The 12,500-nt window shown below is 43.6% G+C and overlaps 1 protein-coding gene across 2 annotated transcripts in view; it reads left to right on the forward strand.

The window, feature by feature from the left end:
- cadm4 (cell adhesion molecule 4) overlaps positions 1–12,500 on the forward strand; it is a 133,463-nt gene that overhangs the window by 101,728 nt on the left and 19,235 nt on the right. For both annotated transcript variants that reach the window (XM_078287346.1, XM_071908490.2), the window contains exons 3-4: positions 5,825–6,112; positions 11,997–12,155. In XM_078287346.1, coding sequence (XP_078143472.1) covers positions 5,825–6,112; positions 11,997–12,155 — 447 coding nt within the window. The remainder of the gene's footprint in view (positions 1–5,824; positions 6,113–11,996; positions 12,156–12,500) is intronic.

A 12,500-nucleotide genomic window follows, 5' to 3' on the forward strand; every position in this document is an offset into this window, starting at 1 on the left:
TATTGTGTACAACTGTGGATTGTAACTGTTTTGATTTAAATTGGGGCAACTTGGAGGATTTGAATATATTCAAATTGTTTTGGTGGATTCAAACTTCTGAAAAATTGTCACTGAAACAACCCAAGTGAGTTCTTCAGTTAAAGTAATTCCAAGGACAAATAGAGAGCAGCACAATATTTCATTAACAAATAATAAGGGCTATGTTAAGTACTTACCTGACAGATTTAATATGAAATACACTTTGAATTGAATTGAATTGCGTTTAATAAAATTAAACTGACTGGTGCATCAGAGAGGCCACAGGTTAGTAATGTACCAGCTAACTTCTCATTCAAGGCAGATCTTTAAATTTCCCTCATGGCTTTGAGCTCCAGGTAGATAAAGAACCCCTTGGCAGAGACCAGAGAAAAGCCAGTCTCAAACAGTCTTCAAACCAGCTCCATGCTCATCAAATCTAAATAATATGGTATAAAAATTTAACGTGGCAGCAGGGTGATCTGGTGAGTAGATAGACCACCGTTCAACCAGAGTGCCTCGGTTCAAAAGTTCAGTCTGCTGATGTGTCCTTGAGCAAGACACTAAATCCTTATACCAGCTTTTCTGTAGCTCACCCAGCTCTCAAATCTTCCTGTGGAGGGACGGCAAGTGAAAAGAGAATTTCCCGACAGTGATAACTAAAGTACCACATTATTATATGAAGGTAAAGTAGGCTCGAAACATCTGCGAACCTGTAGAACAGATTTGAATTTGTGTTTTGCAGAAAATATATCCAAACCCTCTACCTTTTAACTTGAATGCGAAGAGGGAGATTCACCAATGTGCAGAATGGTTTTTGAATGCGTATTTGCAAACATGTGACATGATAATTTTGCACGGGTAATTTTGCACTTGAACGCATTTTTAAAATGCAACTACAGCTTAATGATTACAACTTATCCTGCCTGTAATTACAGCATCGCATGTGTTGAATTGGTGCTCTCTCACTTCTGCACTCCTCTTGGGAGCAGTCTGTGTCAAAGACGTAGTCACAAAAAATATTCTTTACTCCCCACAGTATGCCGCCATTAACCTAAGGTACTGCACAGAGAAGAGCTGCTTCCAACATCCACCGCTACAGCCTCCAAATACTTTTGTTCTGCAAGCCGTTCTTCTTCTCTCATTACGCACCATGATCACGGAGCGACCATAATTAGGCTAGGTGAGGTCGTTGCTTTGGGAAACCTTACTTTCAACTCTCCCCACAATTCTATCAGATCAGCACTACGTTCCATTAAGTATTTAAACAGAGACCCCTCCCCCTCCCCTCTCCCACGGGGACACGGACTCGCACCCTTCGGAAAGGATGATGAAGCCTAATCAGAAAGAGGGAGCGCGGGGGGGAGAGAGAGAGAGAGAGGGAGCGGAGGGTAGAACGAAAGAGACAGAATGAGAAAGAATAAAGAGCGGGAGCGAATGAGACGAGGGGCCGAGGGTTAAGAAAGACACGGTGGCAGAGCGAATAAAGAGAGAGATTGTCAGGAGATGGGGGGGGCGGAGCGAGAAAGTGCCGGGAAATGATCCAGAGGTGATGCGAGGTATAAAGTATAGATGGGTATACCCGTGACTAATTTGGCTCTTGTAAGCACCGAAAAGCCTCGTTGGGGACATTTTCTGGGAGCGTAAATTACATCTCTCTCTTTTCTCTCTCGCTCTCCGTGTTTGCTCTATCACTCGCTGTGGGGCTCTTCCATTTCTGCCTATTGCCCATCTGCCGCCCAGACATCAGGCTAACAAACCGAGGCTCTTTCAGTGCCGAGCCATTCCACACTAACTGTCCAAATAGCGCTGCTGCTGTAAGCCCGAGTGAATTAGGTTGCCGGGTTTGCGAGAGAGCAACCAGTAACGGGTGTGTTTTATGAGACTGCGGCCACAGACAGCTATAATAGAGTGGTGGAACTGTCCAAATGGACCCTTTTTTTCCTGGCCGGTCTGTATCTATCTCTCTCTCTCTCCTCCTACCTCCAACTCTGTTCTGCATGCAAATGAGACTGGACAATAAAGGTGAACTTGGACTTGAACAGAAGTCTGACATTTAGTTGCCATTTAGTGCAGAGAGGGAAAAAAAAAAAGATTTACCTATCTGTGGGGAATTGCTCTCTCACAATGCTCTCTCTGCCGTCCGGTGGAAGGGAAATTTGGGGGGGGGGGGGGGATTAGTGTGGTACACTTCCAGGAAGAGTGGACTAACTCCATCGCTCCGGGTCTCTCTCTCTCTCTCTCTCTCTTTCTCTCTCTCTCTCTCTCGTGGATTTCAGTCTCTATCTATATTATTTTTCCTGCCCGCCGCATTATGTAGCAATATTAGTCTATTTCTCTCATTCTTTGCCCTGCTATGGTCCCTCCTCATGCTCTCCCTCCCTCTCTCGCTCGCTCTCTCTCTCTCTCTCTCTCTCTCTCTCTCTCTCTCTCTCTCTCTCTCTCACGCACACACACACACTCTCTCTCACACACGCACGCACACAAAGCCAGTGTCTACTGTAGTGTCTGTTTTGTGATGAATTATGCTGTGAGATGGCTGGGTGTTACATCAGGGAAGTGTCTGCCGTTTCCTCCCTGAGCCAAAGCCAACATAAAGGAGCAAAGAGAGGGATAGAATAAAGTAGAGAGAGAGAGAGATTTCACAGTCAAGTCGATATAAAATGAGTCTCGAGGATCTTTATGAGAATCTATGGACATCGAGCCACTGTCACCTACAGACTGCTATTAGTGTTATTTGTTATTATCAGCATTTTCTCACCGTCGATTCCACTCTCTCTCTGGTAACAAAAGGAAAATTGTTGCATGTTCATCTCTGCTCGTCCTCCCTCTCGCTGTCCCTTCTTTTCTGTCCTTCTCCTTTGTTCATTCGGGGGTTAGTGATTGCGGCGGCTCGTCAGTCAGGGGTCCAGGCAGCAGAATTAGACATTTTGAGGGATGATGTGTTTTTACTCTCCATACTCGGAATTGCAGTTTTCACCCTGTGTACAATTGCAGCATTTAATCAGTCAGTCTCTCACTGACTCAAAGGGCAGTACCACTCAGTTTAATAGCTTTCCTAGCATAATTTTTAATAACAATAATAAACTTTATTTGCATAGCACTTTTCAAAACAGAGTTGCTAAGTGCTTCGCAGAAAATAAAACAATAATGATTAAAACCTAAAATGATGAACAATAAAAACGCCAGACAGGAATTAGAATCGGGCTTACAGAGGAATAAACCAGGCAGTTACAAAGAGAATGAATAGATAAATCCTGGTGTAGAATAGTCCAATCAGGGCTTGGGAAAATGAACGACTCACTCTCAAAGCTGGAAATGAGAGAACCAAGACATCTGTTCTGTTGTATCAATGTACAGCCCGGAGCTGCTCCATCGAGACTGACTTTGTAAACTCTCTCTGAACTTTTTATATCAAACTGAGCTTTAGATTATAGCAGTACTATCAATTCCAAAGCAGAAAATCGTCCGGGTTGCTGTCAGAGCATCTACTTCTCCCATGTTTTGCAATTTGTTCTCTGCAGAACTGTCCATTGGAGTGACATCACAAATTAGAGGGTGGTGCAAACTGCGCTCGTTTCTGGCTATGGGAGATAGAGGTGACTGTTCGCTAATGCAGAGCAAACGGTCCTGGGGCAGAGGAATAACTTATTTCAAAGTTGAAAATTTTGTACCATTCCCCTTAAATGGCTCCTGCTTCTCTTTTATGGACTTAAATACTTACAATTTACATCCTGCATACATGTAAATCTATTGTATTTGTTTGTGTGTGAGAGAGAGTGTTAGTTTTGAGTCTTACATCCGTTTATTGACCGAATAAGGGAAGTGTACAGAGTTATGGTCAGTTTCTTTTCCTTTACGTCAGCCAAGCAGCACATTTAATACAACCCAATCACACACACACACAAAGAAAAACAAAAAAAAGCAGAAATAAGGCACTTAAAACCAACCCAAAAACAAAACCCAAAAGGCTGTCAACCAGCCCCATCTCCTACCTACTCAGCCTAACATAAGCCCAAGTGTTTTCGAATACGAGGAGGTCTCTTATTGTTTCCTAATAGGCAAAATCAATCTTTATTCTAGCTTTAACAAGACTCTTAAAAACCTAAACTACACCCCAAACAGCGGCCCAATTCTACCATTTGTTCGCTACTCAAATATATTACCATCTTTCCTAGACCTAATAGAAGATTCATTAAATTAGATCTTTTGGGCTTTTTTTTTTTTTACTTTTGTAACGGGATGCAAGTATGAAACCTGACACAGAGAACACTTCCCCTAAATAACTAAACAAAAACCCAAGCAAACAAAAAAGAGGCCATAGCCTTTGACACTCCATAGAACAATGAAACACTATCTCTCTGAGTAGAAAGAAAACACACTGACTACTGGCATTAGGGTTCAGAAAAGAGACAAAACAGCTATTACACCATCTAAAACCCTCCATTGCAAGTCTCCTGCCCACTTGGTCAGTAGCGGTGAACCCCCAGTTTTGCTCTCCGTGGGGTCCCGTCTCTGTTCTTCAGCTTTAACAAAAACTCTGTGAAACATTTTCCCCTCAGCTGAGTCCGGTTCCTTATATTCCAGGTGCATGTGTGTGTGTGTGTGTGTGGGCGCATGTACAGAATGTGTGTGTAATAATAAACATAATCATAAGCGTATGTAGTATTTAATCAGACACCTGAATATTTCTTTAACCAAGTACTAAACACAAGCAACAGACATAACCATTACACCAGGAATGCCAGCTCAGGTCACTTGATACCTCCAACCCCAAGAACAAACCTCCTCAAACGCAGTTACTTACCGTTCAATAATGTCTTGGAACTCACTACCTCCTCACATAACTCGCACACAAAACAAATTGTCATTCAAAAAACTATTAAAGGCACACTTGAGGCCGCTGACCATATGAATTGTATTTGACCAAATATAATGTATATTGCTTGTACTGATACTATACACCTAAGTATCTGATTGTACCATTTTTAACTGTATGTTTTATGTTATGTATTGTATGTATTATGTCTTATGTCCTTTTTGTGGACCCCAGGAAGATTAGTGGTCGCCAAGGCGTCAGCTAATGGGGATCCATTTAATAAACAATAAACAATAAACAATAAGCATTTTCATAGAAGTTACAAAAAGCTTCACATCCAAAAGAAAAACAACAAATAAAAGCCAGTTAGATTAGTTAAAAAATACCATACATTAATTAAAAACAGGACTACTGGCAGTAAAAATGTGTTATAACAAGTGGTTTAAAATATGACACTTGATTCATTTTGCCAGCCTAGGCTCCTCAGGCAGAGAGTGGGTGTGTGTGTGTGTGTGTGTGTGTGTGTGTGTGTATATATATGTGTATTTCAATTAAACAAAGAGCTACACAGAGAATGATAATGCTCTGTTGGAGCATGGGACCAAAATGAATTTATTACATTGACCTACAGCAAAAGGACTCATTTTTGAGCACATTTTAGTTTTTCTGTTGTTTCTGTTGTTTTTGCCTCGTCCTTTACTCCCTCTTTTTACTTTACCTTCACACAAATGATACATTTCTACTGTATATTATCCCAAATTTTGTCTCTTTGATCACGCAAAATATGTAGCCTAATTTTGGCTTTGTCTATCCAAGGACTAATGAGCTCTTCTTCTTCCCTCTCCGTTTTCCTCCCCTCATCCTTCTCGCCCCCCCCCCCCCCCCCACTCATTCCTCTCTCATGTCTTTCCCATCTCCACTCTCTCCTTTTATCTCTCCCGCCTCCTGTGCTGTCCCCCCCTTCACCCCCCTCCCTCTTCCGCCCTCCAGCCCTGAAGGATGACCGTTTCCAGATGGTGTTGTTCACGCCACGCCTGGTGCGCATCACGCTGACCAACGTCAGCGTGTCGGACGAGGGCGGCTACTTCTGCCAGCTCTACACGGACGCCACGCACCACCAGGTGGCGACGCTGTCCGTCTCGGTGCCCCCCGAGACGCCCGCCGTGGAGGTGAAGCAGGAGGCGGTGGAGGGCGGCGAGGTGGAGCTCACCTGCGTGTCGCCGCGCAGCAAGCCGGCCGCCACGCTGCGCTGGGTCCGAGGCGGCCGGGAGATACCAGGTCTGGATCGGGGAGGAGGGTGGGGTAGATGGGGACTGGTGGAGTGACTGGGTGGTTGGATGGAAAGGAGAGATGGATGGATAAATGGCTGGGTGAAGTTATGGATGGAGGGATGGATGAGGGAGGAATGGATGGACAGATTGATGAATGGATATAGGGCTGGGTGATTTTTCGATATTATCGTATATCATCTAAATAATAACTTAAAGATCATCTTGTAATAATTTGTTTTGAATTTGTTTTATGCTCTTATTTTTGAATATTTATGTATGTTCACAGGTCTGTCTTGAAAATGAGATCTTGATCTCAATGGGACTTACCTGTTTAAATAAAGGATTAGGGCTGGGTTTAAAAAATCGATTTTCCGATTCAAATCGATCTTCATTTGAATGATCCGATATCGATTCATAAAATCCCGAGATCGATCTTTTAATATATGCCCAATATATGCCTGTAGAGTCTGTAGAGTTGCACAACTTGCTAGCGCCGGCTGCCGGCTATTTAGCCATCCAATCACATCTGTCTGGCCGGCTGCTTTTATAACTGAATGTCACTAAATATTCACACTAACAGAATTTGGTGGGGACAACAGAATTTTTGAATGAGAGTGACTGCGCATGTCTGGTAGCCTACATACTGGAGCAGACTGAAGTAAAATAACTAGACTCAGACTGTCTGTACGGGTAACAGGAGTCACTCCACTCCTCCGATCTCACGATGGCTGGAAATAATGTCTGTAACCATAGTAACGTTTACTTCAGACCAATATGGCGGCTACCATCGCTGTATTTTCAGTTTATTTGACAGTTTTACAGGCGTCAGTTTATCCATAAGATCTTAATAAACCGCCATTGACAGCGGCGTCATATTCTCTTTTTCCATCACAGGAACTTCATACTTTTAACAGCAACATTTGGGCTGAAGGCCGCAGAACTGGAACAACCGCAATGTTGAGGAAACAGACTGGATCGAAAAATTGAGAATATCTCACAACACTTACCTCCGTCTCTTTCAAATTAAGGATGATAATGTTACGTAACATAACGAGTGTTGAGCCACGTAACAACCAGCTGTCCAGTCCCGTTCTGGTTCACACTACTCGGACTAACCGAATCCGCTCTCAAATTCAGTATCAGTACCTGAATTTTTCAGGTAGTGAGTTTGGTTATAGAATGCGGTTGTCACTCTCCTTAATAACTTAATAACTGTGCGTGAAATTGCAAGGGGAGTTGTGCGTTTTTTTAGATGTTTCAAAATAATAGCGATCTCTGCCGAGCTTCTGCGCAACGCGCAGCGAACGGTTGCCATGGTAACGACGGACTCAACTGAAGTGTTACAGCTGAAACTACTGTATAACGCTAAATACAAGGCCTTAACTGAGGAGATCATTTTAGGGGCTTCATTACCATGACCATGTAAAATCATTATTTAAACTGATTTATGTTTCCATCATTATTGGATCTCAGTTCTGTGAGTGCAGTAGTACTCAGGAGAGAGATCCAGTCTTGCTCTGAGAAGACTATAATATGCACTTTGGTATTATATTTATTACTATTTGTAATAATATTTTTGTTTTAGACTACTTATTTCTTCTGCACTGACTGAAGAAAGTACATTAAACATTCACAATTAAAAAACATAATCAGTTTATTTTTCAATTGAGCATTGATCCTGTAATAAAAATGTTTATGTTATTTTAAGTCATGCTTTCATAAACATATTTAAGGTTTGTTTATTAATTCGGTAAAAATGCATCACCGGAAAAATGTATCTTGCCATCGCAAACATCCCTTAGCCGGCTACTTTTCCCATCTGGCTGGCTACTCAAAAATTTGGGGAACCCCCTGCTTGCACTATATTGTGTTGACTGCTGTAGTGTGTTGGTCATGTTAAATAAAAAGTACATTAATGTAACTGCTTTGGGGTCAATTCTTAATGTAAACATTAATATTTTTAATAATGCACCAGGTTAGAGGGTTCCTTGTACAATTTACAGCATTAGTTCTCTGAGAATCTCTTTCATATCCAAGCAAAATTGATATTGTAACTGAAATATCCCTAACCGAATCGATATTGAATCGAATCGAATCGAATCGAATCGGAAATCGAATCGAATCGGGACCTTGTGAATCGGAATCGAATCGATTCAGGAAATCAGTGGCGATACCCAGCCCTATAAAGGATTTTTAAATGGGGTCATATTGTGATAAAAGTATAATATCGTAATATGATACCCACTTCTGTTCCTGTTCTTATGTTATGTACGTATATAAACTCAAATTTCTAACAAAATGACGTCTGCCATGTTTTCGGGAATATCATTGGAGTTATATAGTTTTGGTTTGATATCAACATTACCATGCAATTCAATGTAATGAACATCAATTGGTTTATTTAACATGTGATTTCACATACGTGAGCAAATATCATGATATATATCGATATCAAAAAATGATTATCATGATATATAAATTCTTCCATATTTCCCAGCCCTAGTATAGAGATGGATGGGCAAACAGTTGGATGGATGGATGGATGGATGGATGCACGATGTGTGATGGGTGGATAGAGGGATTGGTAGATGGATCAGTGGATGTGGGCAGGTAAAGAAGGATGATGGATAGAGAGGTTTTTTTCTGGCTGGGCTGACATTCTGCTGATTTTGATCAAGTGTTCCTTGCAATATTTATCAGAGAGGATCTAGTTTAAAATGATCAAACACACTTTTTTGAGATGTGAACAGTAATAACTTCTCTCCTTCCCTTGCTTGGAGGGGGTCTCTCAAGATCATGAAAGAAGTGTGTATCTGTGAGTGTGTGTGTGTGTGTGTGTGTGTGTGTGTGTGTGTGCGTGTGTGTGTGCAGAGAAGAATATATGAACAACTACTGGAAAGGTTTCATTGCTTTTCTGTCTTTCTAGTTTGTCCACCAGTCAATCTTCGACTATCAAAACAGTGGATCCATGTCTATTTACCATGCTCTCTCTCTCTCTCTCTCTCTCTCTCTCTCTCTCACACTCACACTCTCACACACACACACACACACACACATTTTTACAAGGACACTATTGCGTTCAAGCACAGATACTAGACACACACACCACATTCTTTCTCTCTTTAACACACACACACACACGCACTCACACAAAGACACACTTTTTAATTCACTTGGGTCTAACTCTCCTTACTTCTTTGCCTCTGATAAATCTATGAGCCATCCATCAGTCTGTTACCTTGATCTATCCTTCTTTCTATCTCTCCGTCTCCCATGGCTTCTCTCAGTTAAAGGGCCACTTCACTCAATAATACATCTGAGACCTATCTTTTCCTTACCTTGAGTGCGTTTGACTCCACCAGAAATTATTTTTGCACTCTGTAGTTAAATCGGCATGCGGGTGTAATGCTATTTGAATTCCTCAAAAACCCACTTCAGTGTACTAAGTAGGGAAAAAAAAAAAAAAACTCTTGGAAACTATGTTCTGACAGGTGTACTTCACTCAGGCTGAGGGCAGTTTTTTTTTTTTATTGCTGTCAACTTAACTAAGTTTTTTGATATACAGACAACATGGATTTAGTGTCCTCAGATAAGAGTACAAAATGCTTTCAAATGTATTTTTTTGTATTTGTTAATTCAACCTCATTGTCTTCAAATGACTCGCAGACCTGATGAAATAATTTGGTGTCAATTGTTTTTGGGATGCGCATGAAGCGCTATGTTTTGCCCTTTTTAACTTCATTCGAGCCGTCTTCTTTTTCCCTTTCTATTTTTATCTGACACTCAACGTCTCTTTCATGCAGTCTCTTCCTTTTCTCTGTCAGTACATGCCCGTCACTGTCATTCCGTCTCTCTCTCTCTGTCCTTCCCCTCTACTCCTTCTCTCTCCTTTCATGTGATCTTTCTTTCCCCCCCCCCCCCCCCCCCCCCCATTGGTGACAGAGACGTGACTCTCCTTGGTTTGGTTATGGTTGCAAAGGGCTTGAGTCGGAGGAACAGACAGGGGCCGCACTCCTTGTCTAGTCTCCTTACGTCTCCACTCCTAACTCTCCTCTCCTCCCCTCCTCTCCTCTCCTTGATCCTCCTCTCCTCTCCTCTCCTCTCCTCTCCCCTCCTCCCCTCTCCTTGATCCTCTCCTCTCTTTTGGCCGTGACTTAAATGCACTGTGACACTAAAGGTTAGAGGCAGATCCCGGCAGATAGGGAAAAGCACTCTTTAATTAAGACACTATCTTCCGTCTCCTCCCCTATTCCTCCTCATCTGCACCCCCCCCCCCCCCCCCCCACACACACACACACACACACCCGCCTCCTTCACCTCCTCCCTGCCCTCTCTCCCTCCCTCTCACGCTTCAATTGGGCTTGACGGCAGCTCGACGGCAGTAACTGAAAACTCAGCGCGATATAAGTAATATTGTTGTATTCTGCCTCCACAAGCACAAACTGCCTATACGTGACCGTGTCAAGTCCCGTCATTTTGGCCCCCGCCGTTCCTCCTCTCTCCCTCCGTCTCTCCCTCCGTCTCTCCTCGTCTCCTCTTCTTACATCTTTCTCCCTCTTTGCATCTCGCCTGGCACTCTTATCTGCCTCTTTCATGTCTGGGCTCGTCTCACTGCAGCTCTCCTCGCTCCTCCATCAATCATGCCCGTTTTGCTGCCCTCTGTCTCTCTCTCTCTGTCTCTCTGTCTCTCTCTCTCTCTCTCTCTCTCTCTATGAGTCCTACTCTCCTTTGCCTTTTTTCTCTCACCCTGTTCCTTTGACGCCCCTCTCTTTCTCTCTGTGTGTGTCCCCCCCCCCTCCTGTCTGGCTCAGTTAAAATCTCAATCCAGTTATGCATATTCTCTCTTTTATCCTTCCCTCCCCTTGCCTTTTCTTTCTCTCTCCCTCTCTCTCCATTTTACTGCCCTCTCTCTCTCTCTCTCTCTCTCTCTCCCTCTCTCTCTCTCTCTCACACACGCACACACACATTCATCCACTTGATCTACCATCTGCAAACAAACAATTCTGCTGCTCATAATTGCCATGAAATATAGATGCAAATTGCTCTCTCCTCTCTCTCTCTCTATCGTTTTCTCTCTCTCTCCCATTCATCCTCTCCTCTACAGGTACCCGCCGCCGCACCAAAAGGCCAATTCATCAGCCGCTAACTTTCTCTCTCTCTCTCTCTCTCTCTCTCTCTCTCTACTCACTCTTTCTATCCATCCGAGTTCTTCTCTAAACTTCTCCTCCACTCCTCCTTCCCTTCCCTTCCCTCCCTCCCTCCTTCCTCTCCTGTACCGCTAGGTGTGATTTCTCAGCAGGTTTACACGAAGAATGGGCATGTATTGACTGCTAACTTCTCTTTCTTTGCCACCCTTCCTGTCTTCCTCCCTCCCTCCTTCCCTCTCTCCCTCAATACATCCTTTTTTTCTCTCCTTATCTCCCCTTCCTCCCGCTCTTCCCCCCCCTCCTTCCCTTCCACCCTCTTTCTCCTCCGCTCTCCCTACCTTATCACTTGCCTTCCTTTCCCTCCCTTTAATCCTCACTTTTCTCCCATCCATCCTTTCTCACCCCACCCCTCCATCTTCCCCCCCTCACTTTCTCCCTTGTGCCATCCCTTCCAACCTCCCCCCTCTCGCTTTCTCTCCCTCATCCCTTCCTTCCCTCGTTCCCTACCCTCCCTCTCTACCACCATCCCTCCCTTGCCCGTTCTCCCCGTTCCCTCCTCCTTCTCTTCCCTCCCTACATGCCACCCCCCCCCCCCGTCTTTCCCTCCACCACTTCTCTGAACCTTCCCTCTCTCCCTTGTTCTTTCCCTCCATCCCTCCCTTGCGGAATCTCCCTCTTTCCCTCCTCCCCTCTCCACTTCCATTGTCTCATCCCCTCCACCCCTCCCTCTCCCTCTCTCTGCAGGTGTGGTGTCCCAGCAGGACAATGGGAAAACGTTCAGCGTGTCCAGCACCATCCGGATCCCGGTGGAGAGGAAAGACAACGGGGCGGCGCTGAGCTGCGAGGCGTCGCACCCCGCCTTGGGGCAGAAGAGGATTCGCCACTACCGCCTGGATGTGTACTGTGAGTGTATTCTCCAGCCTCCGGGGGCTCTTTAAACCTTTCAAAAACATATATATTTTTGATGGGTTATTTTATATGAAAGCACTTTCTATCCATCTTGGCAAAAAACAAGAAGCTCCTTGATGTTCATTGCTCAATATTTCAAAATCACAGATTATTCCATTTGTATTGCTATTACTCAAGTTGCTACTTCAGTACAATTCAATAGTGGGTTTTACTTGAAAGCAAGCAATAATTTTGTCAGGGTAGTAGTCCCATTTTTCAGATGAATGTCTAATTTTAGAATGAAACTCATTTAAACAGCCTCAATGGAGTGATATTCAGAGCTGCCCTTCATGAGACCTA

The sequence above is a fragment of the Centroberyx gerrardi genome, chromosome 12, assembly GCF_048128805.1.
Source record: "Centroberyx gerrardi isolate f3 chromosome 12, fCenGer3.hap1.cur.20231027, whole genome shotgun sequence".
NCBI lineage: Eukaryota > Metazoa > Chordata > Actinopteri > Beryciformes > Berycidae > Centroberyx > Centroberyx gerrardi.